The 18,726-nt window shown below is 43.7% G+C and overlaps 1 protein-coding gene across 20 annotated transcripts; it reads right to left on the minus strand.

Moving 5' to 3' along the window:
- Positions 1–314: 314 nt before the first annotated feature.
- MTFR1L (mitochondrial fission regulator 1 like) lies at positions 315–17,868 on the minus strand. Of its 20 annotated transcripts, none has more exons than XR_010594653.1 (9): positions 17,622–17,711; positions 14,380–14,578; positions 14,142–14,277; positions 13,185–13,289; positions 12,306–12,415; positions 11,207–11,418; positions 6,764–7,073; positions 2,134–2,330; positions 315–759 (listed from the first exon to the last, which is right to left on the minus strand). XR_010594653.1 is itself a non-coding variant. In XM_065577101.1 (8 exons), the coding sequence occupies exons 3-8, from the start codon at positions 14,229–14,231 to the stop codon at positions 654–656; spliced, it is 933 nt and encodes a 310-aa protein (XP_065433173.1). In that variant the 5' UTR covers positions 14,232–14,277; positions 14,380–14,578; positions 17,622–17,708; the 3' UTR covers positions 315–653. The 20 variants fall into 20 exon arrangements, 14 of the variants coding, with proteins under 14 accessions (XP_065433173.1, XP_065433177.1, XP_065433171.1 ...); XR_010594652.1 differs by having other exon boundaries at positions 17,544–17,689; XR_010594654.1 differs by lacking the exon at positions 17,622–17,711 and adding an exon at positions 17,477–17,570.
- Between the last annotated feature and the right edge of the window lie 858 nt (positions 17,869–18,726).

An 18,726-nucleotide genomic window follows, 5' to 3' on the forward strand; every position in this document is an offset into this window, starting at 1 on the left:
CACGAGTCTAGCAAATTGAGCTTGGTTAAATGGTCTGATAATTCATTTTAATTTCTCCTGTCCCATTTGGGACAGGAAAGTAAGTGGAAGAAACTTTAGGAAATGGAATCCTTTTTTGAGGAAATAATGCAAGCTCTTAAACCACCCTCAATACAATAAGAACTTCCTAAAAACTGACAGCCTGGAGGGAAGAAGCAATTTACTCTCATTGATAGCTTTGCACCCAACTTTCCCTGAACAGAGAAAGAATTAGATGCTTTATGTCTATTTATATTATAAATTAGCTAGTCATATTGCAATAAGACCATCATGAGTCAAATGAATGATTCAAGTTTAAGTCACCTTGGGGAAAACACAGATGGGAAGAGAACTTCATTTAGCAACACTCGCATCACTCTGTAGAAGACACTGTTACCAGTAATGCTTCAAAATATGTGGAAAAATGACCTTTTTTTTAAAAAGTTTATATATATTTTAGAGACATGGAAAACACTGCAAATCCACAGTTGCTTTCTTGAATGAGTTTCCAGTGCAGAAATAATTTCTAATTAGTAAAGAGGCAAAAAAGTTTGATCCTTAGGAAGGCAGCTACTGTAGAGAAAAATCTCAGGAGTACGATACACTTGCTTACAGATTTAAATGAAAGTGTAAAGTCAGTTTTCTTTCATGGTTACATCTTCATCCTTTAGAGCAAATTTTCTTCTTAACACTTCTGATATTAGAACAGCCGGGTCTTCCTCCTTCAATAAAGTTCGGTTCCTGATGGAGATACAAAATTAAATGTATTAACAGCAATTTGGATAGAGATTCTCCAAAGTCTGTAGATGACACTGTCTCTGCTAGGCCCAAGCTTTAGAATTTTGTTTAAAAATTGTTTTATAAACTAAATTATGAGAAAATTGCGTGTCACTGAAACCCCTTTTTTATTTCAACATTTCCCTGCAGCACTGGGAACCCTGACAGTCGGTCAGAGTTGGGTAAAGTGCAAAAATTGAATAGAAGACAAAGTGAGTAGTACATTAAGGCTGTCATTTTGCAAGCTGCCTAGGAAATACGGAGAGACAGTTCCCATTACTTTCAAGGAGAAACTGTGCAGTCTAAATGCCCCATGTGGTGTAAAAAATCCCAGCCTACATTAATTTCCCCCCTACCCCTCTGCTTTAAATCTGAAGTGTTAACAACAGGTAAGAAGAAATATACAAAATACAAGCAGTATGCAGGCTGTCCTCCTCCTTTATTAAAACCAAAGGACGTTACTTTGAACTCAAATAGAACCACCAATTATCTATGATGATGTTAATTGTGACTCTAGAAGAGTCAATTATTTTTAACTAGATTAAAGCAAAAAAATAATTACGGTTTGCTGTATTTGTTTTAAACACCTGCAGCCACTCACTGAAAGCTTTTACTAGACTCAGTGATTAGATTTAAGAAGTTCACAAGTAACCCCTGGCTTCAGGCCTGAACCCCCAGTGCCACGTGAAGTGTCTGCAGGGGCAAAGCCTTAGTCCACAATTGTAATGCACTGTTTAACTCCAGCTTTTAAGTCATGACAGTAGATAGAAACACTCCACTGATTTCACCAGAATCAGGATTCCCTCTGATACGAGTGCAGAGACAGGTAGATAGAGTTCAGAGCATGGACTTGGAAGAATTTCTGAAGCCACTCCTCCACCAGGGGAAGCTTAAGAGAATCCAAAATCCCCCAGAGTTCCAATAAACTGCTTCCAAAGGGCAATGGATGTAGGAGGGAAGCCAAGAGCAGATGCAGGAAGAGGCTGGATGGGCAGAGGCAAAGTGAGACTGCAGCGATAAAGACGGAAGTTGTACTGAATACAAGGAAAATGCTCATCCCCACCATGGGTAGCAAAAAGAGGTGCGGGGGAAATCTATCAGAGGGAGAGAACAAGCCTCCAGCAGCAGCGCACAACCAGCAGCTATTGTAGAAAACTGACACCAGGCAACTAGCAGCAGAGGCGGTACCTTCAACCAACATCATATCGGCATCTTGATTCTTTAGAAATTCCCACTGAAGAACTCCAACAGCCAGGGAAGTAATCATGGACAAATTAATGCACAATTACACCTGAATTAGATCAATCCCATGACCAGGACTTATAAAAACGTACTCACATTCAAAGCAGATCTTCACGCTAAATGTTTTTAACCACACACAATGAACGGATCAGCTGGAACACTACACAGACAACTCCTTTCCAAAAGGCAGCAGATATTAAAAGGGCTCTATTCTGATTTTAATGGTGGAAACATGCAAATGTGGCTCATACTCATTCCTGAAGTTTCCAGGCTGTGGGTTTTAACACCAGTTCCTAAACAGGAGCATCAGAGAAGTATGGATTTAATCATCTTGTTAGGTGTAAACGGCATCTCCACCCACAAAAATTAAAATGGTCATTTAACTCCTTTTACACATTCACTTTATACCGCTGGCTCTGGTACCATCCGAGTTCGGGAAACTGGTCAGACGAGGGACAGACTCCAGGGAGGCTGCCTCTTGAAAACAACTTCAGTTCTTGCTGTTTCATGATTCTTCTGAGTCAGACACCCGTGATGCTGCTTCTACACCTGCTCCTGCTGGGATGTCCATATGATCACCACAATAACCTCAAAGAGATCAATGACTCTATAATCAGTTCTAAGCTGACTGAGATCATTGACTATCGGTGGCTGTGGCAAGGATATTTCACAACTCATTAATGTACATCAGCTGCGAAATAACAGGTGTTCTAAGAATAACCCCACCCGAGCTTTTCACATTCATTTGTTTTTGTTCACTAAACATTTTATGTGAAATACGGAACTGACGTCAGCAGGATAAGACAGCAAAAGCCATATCAATTAGATTCTAGGGCTGGGAAATTCAAGCTCAGCAATTCACCACAAGAAATCCAGACTTCTAGGGTCTTGTTATTGTTCTCCAGGCCAACAATAAGTAAGTGCTGTATTCAGCCAGTCAGGGAGGTACAAGCTGCTCCCCCCACAGCATATTAGGGAGTCCCAACTAACTCTCGTCAGATATATGGCACGTCACCATGGTATGGGGCTGGCCTGGAGGGCAATCATCCATTTGTGCTGGTCAAACAATGAAGACAATTGTTCAGTTAATTGCAAAGTCACATGGAATACATTATTCACGGCTATTCATCCAGCTCTCATTCAGATATTGTAACCCTCATCTCCAAGCGCATGTACTATCCACACTGGAGGCAAGGCAATAGGCTAAGATAGAGGGACAGACAAGAGCAATACATGGTGTGAAGCCTATGGTTACAGATTTGGTTATACAGCCTCAGAGGAAGCATTGGCGAAAACACACATCACCACAACCTTTCCACAAATGAATGCCGTTATCTTTCGGTAAATCCACTGGAGACATGGCAATTCCTGTTATTGCTACCGCAGTATTTGCCTAACATCTGGGCCATTCATTCTGAACCCCATCAGGAAAAAAAACAGAGCTATCAATAATACACTAAAATAAATTTGCATACAATGTGATTCAGCTTCTCCTGTTAATCAGGCAAGCAGTTATTCCTTGTGGGAAACAGGCCTCGGCTAACTTGGCAGAACAGAAAAGCAGAGCTCTTCCTGCTCTCTGCCCGCCCAGTCCCAGTGGGATAGAATTTGTTAGATATCCTCATACAAGACATTTGTATTCTACTTTATAGACGTCTGTGCTAATAGTTACTGGTAATACCGCCCCTTCATGGAATAAGGCCATTGGAACATAGCTACCTAGAGAAGAACTAACCCCTTCTTTGGAGAAAGGCATAAACCATTAGATACATGCTTGGTCTACACTTAAAAATTAGATCCATCTAGTTAAGTTGCTCAGGGCTTTGAAGAATGTTGTGCCATGGTGAACTCAACCTATCCCAGTGTAGAGGCAGCTAGGTGGATGGAAGAATTTCTTCCGACCTAGTTACCACCTCTTGGAGAGGTGGATTAACTACAGCAACAGAAAATCCCCTTCGGTTGACACAGGAAGTGTCTATGTTGTGGCGCTACAGCAGCACGGTCATAGCAGTGTATGTGTACCCCCAGTCCCTAAAATTATACTGGTCCCATTCTCTTGCTCCCCCTGCAGCTGAGTGACTTCCAGTGAAGTCAATGGGAACTGCTGATAAATAAGCAGCAAGAAAATTGGGCCCTTTTCTCTGTGCCACCCTCTGCATAGCTGTGTGTTATCACGGCTGGCTGTACATCCATTCCCATGGCTCAGACTACCTGCCCCCCACCTATGCAGAGCCTATTCACGGCACGAGACTCACCTACTGCTCAGGTGGATCTATACTGACTTCCTGGGGAATCATGCGATTCCATTTCATTTGGGGAAATAGAATGACTGGAAAAAATGAGGATGGTGCTACCCTGAAAGTCAAACATGCCTTGTATAGAACTATCTGCATAACCAGCCGCGTATATGTCAACACCATCAAATCTTGCTGTGCTGGACAAGTCCTTTAACTTGATCTGAAATGCCCTGAGGGTTCACACTAGAGCCTTCCCTGCACGGGGAGCGGGGGAGGATAGTTGCTGGAAGAGTTAAAGCCTGCAGTTGTCTTCAAGTCCTCCGGTCACAGGCAGGGGCACAGTTTCACCTAGATTTGTTCTCAGTGGCAGTGCTCCGTTCCTGCTGATCCTAGGGAGAGGTTGTGTCCGACATTCTCTCTCCCTACCCTCCTGCCCAATATTCACCCCAGTGGCATTCTTCTATTCGGCTGGTTCAGGAACAAGATGTAAAACATCCCACAAACAGTCCTTTTCATTCATCATTAGTTATCCCTATGCATTTTGGCCAGGGAGGCATAAAGTCAAAATACGAGCACTTATACCATAATCCCCCCCATCCCACCCATGACAAGCTTTTAAGAGGACTTCAGCTATGTCTGTTGAAGGGACTGCCCTATGCAAGATGACTGAATAGGTCCAGCATGGGGATAATATTGCTATCTGCATTCTCACGCTAACCAAGCTGCTCGACCAAGTGCATCCACTAGTTCAACAGTCATTTTAAGATTAAGCCTAAAAAAGTCACCATGCTGGTTTCTAAAACTCTCCACGGATTTGCGCCAGTCCGCCTCAAAGACCTTGTGAAATGCCTCAGCACCAATCCCTATTCATCTAGCACCTTCCCAGTGATCCTGGGAATGCTGGTGTGAGAGCCGGCTTCTCTGCAGCTTCTGACATGGGGAATGAGCTTCCTGACTCTTCCATTGCAGGTCTTTCCCTGATCAGCGTTGTTCTGCATAGTGCACGATTCCCAGGCCCAATATGCCCCAGGTGTTTGGCAATTTCCCTCCACACAAGAGTTTATCTTCCAGGAGAAGTTTACTTTATCTTTTTGAAAACGAATGTATTCAATTAGGGTTAAATATTGTGTTGCACAAGTGTAACAAATGTAGGCCCTTTAGCTAGGTTTTAGTCCATTTCTGATGGAGGTTCAAATTTAACAGTCTGAAGAAAGTCTGGCTTTCGATCACCAAAAGAAGATGATTCACATTTACCAAATACGACATCGCAGACTAAATTACCTAATGCCTGACAACGGACGTTGATGCAACCCCCACTAAATCCTGCAAAACGACAAGTACTTTTTTGAAAATTCCATCTCCTTTGACTGGGATCAATCAACATTGCAAAGGATGCCAAAAAAAGCTCCTTTGGACAGGCAGGAAAAAACTTCAATCTGCAATTCAAAAGAGGAAACATATCCAGTGTATTCATGATCGGGAGAAATTCATTTAAGCTCTGACTCCTACTCCAGCCTCCAGAAAGATTAATGGCAAGAATTATATAATGGAGGAGGGATAAATTTCCACTTCTGAATAATATTTCTTTGGAAAATTTGAGAGCAATGATACTTCAGTGCAGGCTGAGCTGTACTGAGTATATTTCAGTTTTGTTTGGTGCCAGAGAATTACATTTCTCTTTAATTGGATTAGGCATAAAATTCATAAAGGAACATAATGATGATTCAAAATGTTCTTTATTCTGATATTGAATAGGGCTCCCCACAATACCATAGAAGTGGCCACATGGATTTTGGAGCGTGCTGGTGAAAGGGCTGAGCGTCAGTCTAATTCCATGGCGTCCATGTGAAACAAGGACAGTACAAAGGCCAGCTGAGATATTAGAGAAGGTATTTCTTCAGCGGAGGGTCCTGTCTCCGACAATGCACAGGTAAGCATGTCAGTGACTTGGCATTCCCAGGTTACAAGACAACAGTACGATAAATCTGCTTTCAGGACAGCGCTTATGAGGAAAAAAGCATGAGGTGGGCGGTTTGCCTAATCAGACATTGCATAGAATGCGCACAGAGCTTCGAGGTGAGAGGTGTGCAGATATCTGACAATAGTAAGGTAGTGTCTCAAAGGGCTTCACTCATGGATGTCTCCTCTCCCCACACATTTTGCTAAACAGTAAGAAAAGCAAGATGATTTTTGGTGTGGATGGGTTGAAGCAGAGTTGTCAAGCAGTGTGCTAGGAGACTTGCAGTACCTCCCCCTCTCTCCATTGTTTTCTACCCTTGGCTCAAAGGCAATCATTTGGGAGGCAAATAAAACAGATCTAGAAATATCAGCAGTTCTAATGTACAACAAATATTTCTTTCTAAAGCATGATTATAGCATGAAAGACAAGCAGATGAACACAATATTCAATGTGTCTACAATGCTTTGAAACAAAAAAAGAGGACAGGAGCGTTCACGCAGAAAATAAAAGAGGTTCAGGAAAGACTTACAAATCTTTGTTCTGTTTCATCCTATGAATGTCTTTAAGTATGCCCATCATGTCTGCAAAACTGCTGGCCTTCGAAAGAGACACAGAATCTTCCTCGTCAACATCCTTTGGTTCTGGTTTACAACATTCAGAGGTTGCAGAACAAAGCATGGAAACTGATGGAAGCTCCGGAATTTCTAATTCTGCCTCCTCTGTGATATCACTAATGACAAAGGAAGTTGTAGATTGGAATGAGGATCCAAAACAAGGTAAGGGAGAAGATAAATTTGAACTTCCTGGAGATAATAAATCTGGCGTTAATGAAGCGGAAGCTGAAAAAGAAAACAATATATGTAGATACATAAACTAGTGCCAAAAGCACCTTATTTTTCTAAGCAGTAGAATATAAATCAAGCTCAGATCTTGGCCAACCTCCCCCAAGTTATGCAAAAATAAACATGACTGAGGGCTTTCCCTTTTACCCTCCACATGCACACTGCTTCCCACATCCCTCCCGTCCCTCCGCTACAGCTCTCATCCCCACTGCCTCTTATACCATGCTTCTGTCTACAAATCTGGGTACACATATAGCTTCCATCACTATATTATCACGCATCTCGCAAAGACAGACTTTATCCTCACAAGCCCCCTAGGAGCCAGGGAAGTAGTATACCCATTTTACAGGTGGGAAACCGAGGCACAGAGATTACGTTATATGGTTAAGGACAAACAAGACATCTGTGAAATCTGGGAACAGAACAAAGGTCTCTTGGGTCCCAGTCGAATTCCTTAACCAAAAGGCCATTCTTCCTCTTCTAATCCAGGGCCTTCCTCCTAGAGCACCATCCCAGGCCTCTAACCCGGGCTGTCCCCCTTACACAATGCCTCTACCAAGTTGCTTCCTTTCCATTTTGTTCTGAAAACCCATTACACATGAATCTCAGGCATTTCTACACGACACAGTACGAACACAGGACTGGGAACTAGCAACTCCTTCATTTTAAATTCTGACTCTGATACCAATTCTCTTTGGGACCTTGGATTTTTCCCTAATTTATTTAACATGTTAGAGTATACACATCTTCTAGAAGGGCCTTTTCGGTGTCAGAAAGGAGCGTCCAGAACCGTACAGACTCGCTTTCAGTTTCCAGCCATCAGAGTCATTTTGTTGATGTAGATAAAAGCCAATTGCACAGTACCTATTACTTTCCACCAACACCTCCAAAATGAGATTGAGAACTGTAGTTATCGCTTGGATTATCAGATTACGTGGCTGCAACTATCTTCTCAATTATAATTCCAAAGTACTGAAATCAGAACACGCTGTAGACTTTGCAAAAGGCCCTTATAAACGAGCTGACAAACTTGGGAACATTGCCAGGGAAGGAGCGGGAAGAGAGAAATATGATCAGTGTTTCCAATGTGGACCTCTAATCCGCTCACAATTACCTTCCTCTACTTAAAGGTGAGTTGAACAGTTTATATGACTGATCCGACATCTTGCTCTCAAGACATGATATTTTCTCCATTCTTTGTTTCTAATTCAATTGCTCCTCTTGGATCTTACACAAGGAGGAAGAATGAGGGTAACAGTATCTCCTAAGAGGAGATGTCCTTCACTTTCATGGTCTCCAAGAACCTTGGTGAGATGGCTTCCCCACCCCTGGAGTTCTTTCAGCCTTTTAGTGTGTATGTATTTTGATACCTTATGGCTTATAGACAACAAGATGCAAATGTACTTCCCTTAAACTACCTGACTCTGCACAATACATTCTGTGTTGAATTATGGATTGTTTTTCCATACAGATCCCTTTCCCACTTCGTCTGCGCTTTGTCTTTTTGTAAGAGTACAAATGCACCAGAGATCAGGAAAAAGTAATTATTCTTCTACATATGCAACCTAAATATGACCATGAAGTATCTTGAAAAATTCTTAATCTTCTGTGAGATAGTATCAACCACCGTGTCAGAGTGTGTCTCTAAGAAAGAATGCATGGAAAATGCCCGAGTTTCCTAGCAAAATAACCAGCAAGAACAATTCCGACATGCATGAAATCACTGAGTGAATCTCTTTGGAAAACAATGCCTGGACTGGACCAGAGTTTGCAGTGAGGCAGCTACACAAAAATATAATAATATCACCTGGCGTAGGTGGGGAGTGGGGATGAGACAAGGCTCATGTATTCAGAGCAAGAGCCACAATCTAGTCCATTATTAACCCCCCACACTTTACTGCTTGTCCCAGAGAACCTCTCTGTCTCAGTTTCCACCTCGGTAAGTGCTCCCCTAAGTATTCTGTGAATGTAACTGGGACCTATAAACGTGTGGCCAAATTCTGCCCTGAGTGGATCATCATAGATATGCTAGATCGCCTACTTTGTACCGCATCTCATTTAAAAATTAATTGTGATCCAGACAAAAACATCCTAAGTATTCCAAGTGGGCATCTGATATATTAAAGATGGATAAAATAAGTTAGAATGTGCTGAACCTAATACATAAAATTCATGTCTGAAATGCAGAGGCCAACATTCAAACTAAATCCAGTATAGTCTGAGGATGTAATGACTAAGTGTCTCCCCTTGGAATGGAACTAACTACACCTCTACCCCGATACAACGCGACCCGATATAACACGAATTTGGATATAACGCGGTAAAGCAGCACGGCGCACTCCGGCGGATCAAAGCAAGTTCGATATAACGCGGTTTCACCTATAACGTGGTAAGATTTTTTGGCTCCCAAGGACAGTGTTATATCGAGGTAGAGGTGTATAAGCAATGGCTTATATTGTTTATAAGGCTGTAAATTTGTCACAGCTCTGACTTATGACAGATCCCACGACACAAGGTATTTTTCATACAAGTGTCACCCTACTCAACTGTCTCCTTCTCCCTGAAGGATTAGATTTGGTTCTCTAGTCGAGTATGGAAGAGTGCCCTGGGTTTTAAATTTTAAAAAAAGTAAACTACGTTTAATTGCAGAATAAAGGATATTTCACTTAGGATAATTTTCCATGACAAAGCAGTATTTAAGATAGTGTTATGACATTTTATTTAAAAATGGAAAAGGCTTTCGCATTTTTTGCCATACAAAAAGTTACAATTTTTGCCCCTTTTATGCCATTGACAGAAAGCCAAATCATAACCACTCCCTTTATACCTTGGTTGTACACCAACAGTTCAAGTGCACTGCACATGAATAACATGCAGCAGCTTCGTACAAGAGAAGCTGTTTTGGAGAAGGTTCAAGTTCCAGTAATGAGCCAAGTTTCTACTTTCAAAAGGTTTTAAAGTTGTAAGATTGACAAGGCCCCAAGACTACTTCTGGTCTTGCACAGCTCTGTGACTGATTGGTCAGCAGTACGGACAAGCATGTGATGCCACAGTGTACTCTGGAGTTTCACCAAACATAGCATCCTGTTTACTTCCAGAGCCACCCAGCAGAAGCTAGACCATAAGAGCAAATTGAAGGGTGGAATTTCCTCTTTCACATTAAATTTACTTGCATTTTTTGAGCTTAAAACACAACTAAAATCAGTGTGTTTACGACAGGAGCAGTTAACCAGCTAGAATTAATTCAAGAAGATGATGTGCACATGGTCAGACTAGATGATCACAATGGTCCCTTCTGGCTTTATAATCTATTAATCTGTGAACTCCAGCTGGCCTCTTCTCAAAAAGCGTAAGTGGCCCGAGATCAATTAGTACTCATCTCTGGTCACGAAAAACCAGAACACTTACATCACACTCCCAAAGAAACACAGGAAAAGAACCCTTTTTAAACACCAACAACAGGCCTGGGGGCAAGAATGACAAGACTAAATCCCCAACGTTTTCATTCAATGGGAGGCACCCAGTCTGGAAACTCAACACCCTCCCCCACTGTACTCCAGTACAGTAAGTTGATTTTGGTTGCACTTATTTTAAAAATAAGTGTGTGGGGGGAGGGGGGAGAGGTTTCTAATCAAACAAATGCCAATACGTACAAACAATACCATTCATTCGGTTGACATCACAGATGACATTGCACCAACAAGGGGAGGGAAGAAATGTACTCGGCCATTATGAATTCTATAAGTCAAGCTGTTTATGTCATTTGTGTTCCACTACATGGATGCTAGAAATGGCTGTATTCCATTTAAGCCACTTCCAGCTCTTAGAAAGCAATGGGAGATGAGAACCATGCTGATCCTCACTAGTCAATAAACTCCTAGGATGCTCAACTCCGCTGTAGTTGTAACAATGAGCTGTCTGGACCATTACAAACGTATATATTGGATTAGATCGCTAAGGCACATACTAGAGAGAGGGATCCAAAGAAGACAAAATATCTATTGTCTTGCATTTTTATGCAAAAAGCCAGAATACTGGCAATGTATCGGACCAGTACTGCTTTTTATAGCGGAATCACTGTTCACAGTCTCAAGCCTTTTATTGTTAGAGAAGGACTGTTATGTTCCTACCTGGATCTGCAGCTACAATTTTAGCTATTTGACTCCGCAGGAGACTCAGCTCATCTTGAAGCTCTGTCGTCCGACTGAGGGCCGGTAAACCAGGTTTCTTCAAGACCAGCAGCTTCTCTTCCTGCTTTCTCAAGTTGGGGACTGAAGCGTTTCGCTGTATCACAAAGAACGGGCTGGGCTTCCACTTGTGCTTCAATGGGCGTGTGTCACTCCTAAAAAGTACAGCACAAAAGCCCATCAGTCACACAAACGGAACAGACCCCACTCAAGCAATAAGGTTTTGTATTTCCACAGCCTGCCACCCAAGAACTGCAAAGCATTTTACAAACAATGAATCAGGATACTTGGGGGAGGTAGATATTATCCCTGTTCTACAAAGGAGGAAAATGAGGCACAGAAACTACACAAAAACTGCTGCCCAAAGTCTGTGGCAGACGCAGGAACAAAAAAGCAAGCCTCTGAACTTTCAGTCTAGAGCGTTAACCGGGAGGCCAGCAGGATATTCCTCTCTGCTGGCTGGTTTACATTTCTATGCAATGGAGCGGCATTTGAGATTGTGTGTGCATGGGGGCGTCACCTGTCCCCATTACATAGTTTTTCAGACTGCAAAGGGCCTGCATTTTATTTTTCACAAGACACGTTAATATTAAAGTTACTGGCCTGCCCCAGAGCTTCAAAAAGTGAAATGGATAGAAGTGGACTCTCTGGACAAACAGGAATGAATCCCAGAAGGGATATGACAGCCCTTCATCCTTCTGAGGTAGATACCCTGAGCACCATGTAGTTTACTAGGTGGAGGTCTTTCAATTACGATCTTAAAAACTAAGAGCCTAGCCACTCTTCTTGAACGTTAAGTATCCCCTGGCACTTTCTGTAAGAGTTTGCCCTAGTGTCCTTGGCCAAAACTTCTCATCCCTCCTCTCTGTAGAACAACTTTCAATAAAATCAATCAATCAATAGGCATCTCACCAGAACAACTCAAGTGACTAGAAATTATGAGCATTTGATCAGTTACTGTTTTATCTTTCACAAAACAAGTCGCTGTCCAGGAAGAATGGAAGAACGGAAAGCTATTGGGTGAGAAAGAAAGTAAAAATACCTGACTCTAGCATATGTTTCTTCTTCATCTGCCGCTATCCATGCAATATCTGCCAGAGTGGGGACTGGAGGTGCATCATTTAGATACAGATCTGAAATGTTTGGTAGAACCTAGGAAGAACATAGTGACATTATAATAAATATAATAGTTTTGTTCTGTTTGGTACAATTTAAAGACGATGAAGCCTTCTCTGCATCAGATTCATAGCTGAGTCTTCACTGTACGAAGCCAGTGTAGATAGATTCAGATAAACCAGTACATGAAATGCTGTGTGTGTTTATGAAACTGTCCTCAGCTTTTTTGATGTGCATCATAAAACTGGCAAATGCACCTGCAAAAATGTACGCACTATTGCCTGAAATGCAGCCAAAAAAGGAAAAATTAGTGAACACACGAACACCACTTTTCAGCTACAAAGCAATACCATTATTGAGCTAACTCTCAAACACCCAATGAGGTAGGCATGTATCATGAGCCTCCTATTATGGTTTGGGAAACAGAGGCACAGGGAGGTTAAGCGACTTGCCCGAGGTCCCACACTCAGTTAGTGACTCAGCTGGGAATAGGACCCAGAAGTTTGGACTCAGTCCCCTCTAATCATTAGCTCACACTCCTTCCCGATTGCTGGCATGATTGTATAGAACATGTTGTTCCCAAATTGCCATTGATCATTTCAGGGATTTACAAAAACTAGGAAGAATTAAAATGGTTAAAACAGATGATAATTTATACAATCCTATTGGCTGCATGTGGTGCATTTCCAATTTCAAAAATACTTTACTTTGCTATGGGAAAGAACGGCAAATCAGAATTACTTCTGTTGCTAAAGAACTGAAAAGTCCTGCATATATTTGCAGACTCTCTTATGCATCCCCTTACCTCAAAGGATGCCCTAGGACAGGGTTTTAAAGGAAGGTTTGTCCCAATCCTCCTGACAACACTGCGTGATGAGCCATGGGGTTTGTTCTGCCAAATTGGGATAGTCTGAGAATCAAGACAACATTTTATCAAATAGTTCAAATAAAGGAAGATTAGATTTTAAAAGGCAGCTTCTGAAAGTGGCGAGAGCCACCATATAAACTAAATTCAAACCTATGGCACCTCTTTTAGCTATTTTTAAAAGAATAAAAAGTTAAGAGTACCAGCAAGTACCAATATTTATTTTTAAATTAAGATCCTCTTTCTACAAACCCATGTCTAGCTTTACACACATGAAAGTCAATGAAAGGAAGTGAGGTGCTGAACTGGTATTTGTGCCTTTGAAAATCACCTCCTTAGTCAGTTTCATGTCTGTTTATACTCGTCTTCTAGACTTTGGCAAACTCTGGAGGTAAATGTTTAAATCCAAACAAGCTTATTTTTCAATTCATGCAAAACTCCCCATTAATAGTTGGTTGATAAAACTTTTTTGTAAGACACACAACGTCTATATTTTGGACCGAAGATACCTGACAGTGGTGGTTTTAAATTTAAATTGTTTATCCATATATTAAATAATAAATTGAATCACTAGGCTATAAATGCACCAATTACTATAATACAAATTTGAAAGCCAAAGCAACACTTGTTTTACGGTATAACAAGAAGTTCCTTAATGTATTTGGAATCTCACCATTCAAACAGAATAGCTAAATTTTACATATAATAAAACCCAATAGATAGTGAGTACATGAAATGGCATCCTTGCAGCTTTTACACGAGCAATAAAGGTTAGGGGTACTGGGAAGGGAGATGACAAATGAGTCTCTCTCTCATGATGCGTTCTGCAGAATGAGAAGTTTTGGGATCCCCCAGCTCTGCATAATTAAGTATTTTTCAAAGAGATGTTGTACTTACTGACTCTGTTTCCATCTCAGGCTGTAGAGAAGGTTCCCAAACTGGATGAACAATTAAATCAGAGACGAAAATTGTAACGCCAAGAAACATAAGGCAGCTTCATATTATTTCACCTTGATGTACACAGATTTTCTCACTAAAAAAATAAAAACACAACACAATGAGCCTAGATGTGGACAAGTTCTGCATTTGTGTATTTAAACATCAATATCTAAGTCAACTTTACAAAGAGCCCTACCTTTATCAGAAGAGTAGTTAACATGGCCCTTTTTGGGGCATGCAGTGATTTTAAGACAGGCCCCTAAGGCCAAGGAATTCTGCCACTCTTACAGCTGAGGTGAATATCAAGTGGGATGTTGTCCTTCTGAACTCAATACTTCTGGACCTTGAATAGAGGTAACCATGCAGCCTTCCTCAAAAAGCAGTTTTAATCCCAGCTGAGAAGTAATGCACAAAATGAACTAAGGAGAGTATGTAATCACATGGTTGAAGAGCCAGACTGGATGTTAGGACTCCTGGGTTCTACTCTTAGCTCTGCCATGAAGTTACCATGGTGACTGGCAGCTTCTCCTTCTTAGCCATGGCACTTGCCTTCCAATTAAGGATAGGTGGGTAAGTTGAGGCATCTCTTATTTGAGCTCCTTAGAGGTAGGTGGGAACAGGGCAGGGTTTCAGGCAGATAAAGGGGATAGGAAATGTCTTTAGCATGGTTCTGTAAAGACAGGCCCTCTGACTCTCATCCCTCGCACATCTAAACTCCCACTCCCCAGGGGGTGGAAAGAACAAAGGCAGAAAAATAACACACCCCCAACCCACAGGAGCAGCTAGAGGGGAGCTCCTCTCCTGCTAGTAGTGACAAAGGAACTGCCAGTTGAAGGCAGTTGAACACTGTACTACCCACATCACAGGATCAGAATGTTCCACTTACTGGTAGGGGAATCTGGGGGGGGGGGGGGGGGGGGGGGAGTATGACACCATCCAAAAACATTAAGCTTTGGCAGTTTCATGGGTATCAAGCATACTCAAGGCCAGATGGAAGAGAATCCTCTAGTAATGGACACAGAGGAGAATAATTCCCCCACACTGTTTTGTCAACTTTGTACATTTGACAGGATTTTGTATACAGTGAGTTCCACTGGTTAGTTGCGGGTGGGGTGGGGGAATCTCTCACACAACAACAGAGAGAGGGGTATTTAAATATAGTAAAATGTGATTAGAAACCCATAGGGATTGGCTAGGGGGTGCTCGGGGTAGGCGTATACTTGGAAATACAGCTAACTCAGGTTTTTGAAGTTGGACTATCTTTCAGCCGATGGTGTCCCTTTAAGCTCCTCATATTCAAACATGCCAAAGATGTTTTAACAATCACCAGCGAAACAACAAAGTCTCATGCTGACAGAGGTCAGCAGCTAGAAGATGCCAAGATCCAAAGAGAAGCGAAAAAAGGCATTTAAAATGACACGTCTCCCTAACGTAAGCAGGCCTCGAGCGTTAGCAGTTAGTTGTCTGAAAGGGATTTTTCTCCCCCCTGCTCATTTCCTCTCCTTGATTTCTCATGGGAGGTGGGTTAATTTGCCATAGTCATTTTCATCCCTTGCAGTAACATTAGTACCATAGGAATGACGTGGAGAACTTCATGAAGCAAGCAACTGTCTCTAATAAGATCGACAGTCACAGTAGCATCCAGGTGCCTTCATATACAAATACAAGTTCACCTCAGGTTTGCGGTGATAAAATCACCAACTTTTTTTTCAATCAGTGAATACCACAAAATTGGTGGCTCAAGAGCAACAAGTGTGGTAAAGGACATATAAACATCAGCCATGTAGAGGAAACAAGCCACGACAGCCCTCCTCCATACTGAACCAAGGTCAGCTAAAAGTGACATATGCTGACAGTATCACAGTTCAGTCAACCAAAAATAACTACGCATGACAGAGAGGGGCACTGCCAAAGTGTTCTTCAGCCTGCACAGAACCACCATTAACTGTCCCCGGTTCAGGTCATTTACACAGGAGTACAAACATTGGTGTACCCAGGAGCCCACAGAGTAATCAATGGGGAGAAGCCAAAGAGGAATTGACAACAACCGCAGTACAGAGACTGAAATCTATTGCTCCAGGATAAGCTCAGCTGCTCCCAAAATTGAAGAGAAACCTCCCATGTCTTAAGAGATGCTACAAACCACTCAAGCTTCACTCTTGAGTTACAGTGATCCAAGAAACTCATGATGCCCATCAGAGAAAGCCAGGCCCATCGGTTTTCCTAGCCTTGTCCCAAGTAGGGCTAGGGGCCTTTTTGGTTTGAGTGGGGAATTTTATTTTAATAGTATTAATTTAAAAAACACTTAATGATGATGACACAGTGCATTTTACTGTTAGGGACCCTTGGGGAAGTGATATGAAAATTAACAGGCAACTGGAATGTACATGTCTGTGTTAGGGAGAGAATCAGAGACTATTAGTGATGCAGCTTTAATACCAACTAAAAAAATACTGGGCTAGATGAATTAGAGAGGGAGTGCGGTGAAGTGGTTCAGTGTCAAATCAGGAGCCAGAACTCCTGGATTCTAGTCCCAGCTTTGGGAGGGAATGTAGCCTAGTGGTTAGAGCAGGAGCCTCTGTTTGTCAACTGTTCCTGGCTTGTCAACTGTTACCGCAGATTATCAGCTTCACCATTTATAAAATGGGGGTGATGACAGTGACCTGCTTCCTGAGGAGACCTCCCTGCTGTTTAAAACCCAGCGAGGGCAGCACTAGAGAAGGAAAGGTTTGCAGAAAGACCGAGTGGGGGATGTTCTTAGCAAGGTCCTGTATTCCCCCCAATCCAGACCGGGGACTCTCAGTCTCTCACCCACTTTACAGAGAAGCCCAAAGTAGCAGAGGCAATACCCGAGAGTGAAACACCTCCGCCTGCATACATACGTCCAGTTACGCTGCTCCCCCCAACCCCCCACTCTCTCTATCCCTGCCATGTCCCCTCCCGTTACAATCAACCCCAGCTCCCCCTCCCCTACCCTCCATGGTCCCTCCCGTTACAATCAACCCCAGCTCCCCCCTCCCCCCACAATCACCCCCTCCCGTTACAATCACCCCCAGCTCCCCCTCCCCTACCCTCCATGCTCCCTCCCGTTACAATCACCCCCAGCTCCCCCCTCCCCCCCAGGCCCCCTCCCGTGTTACAATTACTCCCAGATCTCCCTCCCCCCGTTACAATGACCCCCAGCTCCCCCCATGCCCCTCCCCTTGCAATGACCCCCAGCTCCCCCCGTTACAATCACTCCCAGCTCCCCATCCCCTGCGGTTACCTGACCTGCCGCACCCCTCCACCCCCACCTGAAATTCTCTACACAGAGGAACCCGCCGGTGCCGCCGCCGCCCCCTCCTCCTCCTCCCGTCTCACCTCCGCTTCCGGTGAGGCATTGGGCCCTGACCCGGAAGTAGAACGCGATAACCGACTCAGGCAGCTGTCCCGACTTACTTCCGAGAGCGCCTCGTCCCTATGCGCCTGCGCAGTATCGCGTCCCTCCGGGTTAGCCGGAGCGTGGCGCCTCCGCCCGCCGGTGTAGCCCCACAAAATGCTCTGCTCCCGTTTTGCTATTTTGGGTGTACTGAGCATGCTCAGTCCAACTGAGCATGCTCAGTAACCTTCGTTGTAGCCACTGCCCTCTCTCTGCCCTCTCTCTGCCCTTACTTCTGCTAACGATTTGCTCCCTCCTCTTTGGGGGGGTTTAAAAGTATTAAGGGGGCAAATCGCAGCGGGGGGGCTGTCAGGGTCTGAGCAGGGGGCAGAATTGTACTGGCCTGGGGGGTTCAAGCTACTGTAGCTAGCGGCAGAAGAGGGGCTGAAGGGCAAAAATCGGTGGTGGGAGGTGAGAGCCGGGGTTAAGCGGGGGAGGGGTGACACTGCCAGACCCCGTGCGGGTACAAAACCCCCGTTTAGGGAGGGGGAGGGGGGGAACAGTGACCCCGTGGGATGAGCCACACACTGTGCTCGCTAATCTAGGGGTGTGGGGGGGGGCAGAGGCTGTTTTTGTTGTTCTCACAGGGACGCTGCATGTCAGCCTCGGAGCAGGGGGCGGGTTCCTGGGGCTGGGGTCTTAAAGGCACAGGCCTCCAATTCCTAGCCTGTCAAAGATTAATCAACGCAGCTCCTCTCTATCCTATACAAGTGTTGCAGGGCCAGGGCCGCCCAGACGGGGGGGGCCAAGTGGGGCAATTTTCTGCAGGGGCCCCCACGAATATGTCGGAGGCTGCCCCCGCCTCCGTCTTCCCCCGGTGTCTCAGCGTGCCGCGTCCGGGAGCGGCCCTGGCGCACTGCAGCGCGGTGGCTCCAACGCGGTCCGGGGCCGCTCCTGGTCGCAGCACACTGAGGCTCCAGGAGAGGGGGTAAGCGCCATGGTAAGGTGTGGGCCCCCCCCCCCCGACCCCATCCTAACCATCACCATCACCATCACCCAGCAACAGCCCATTATGTAATTGCAAATGTATACATCCCATTAAAGCATTGAATGTTTTTAAATAATGTATTTCGTGTATTTTCAAATTATTACAAATTAATTTTTGAATGTATGTCACTGGTTATT

This window comes from Chrysemys picta, chromosome 23 (assembly GCF_011386835.1).
Source record: "Chrysemys picta bellii isolate R12L10 chromosome 23, ASM1138683v2, whole genome shotgun sequence".
Classification (NCBI taxonomy): domain Eukaryota; kingdom Metazoa; phylum Chordata; order Testudines; family Emydidae; genus Chrysemys; species Chrysemys picta.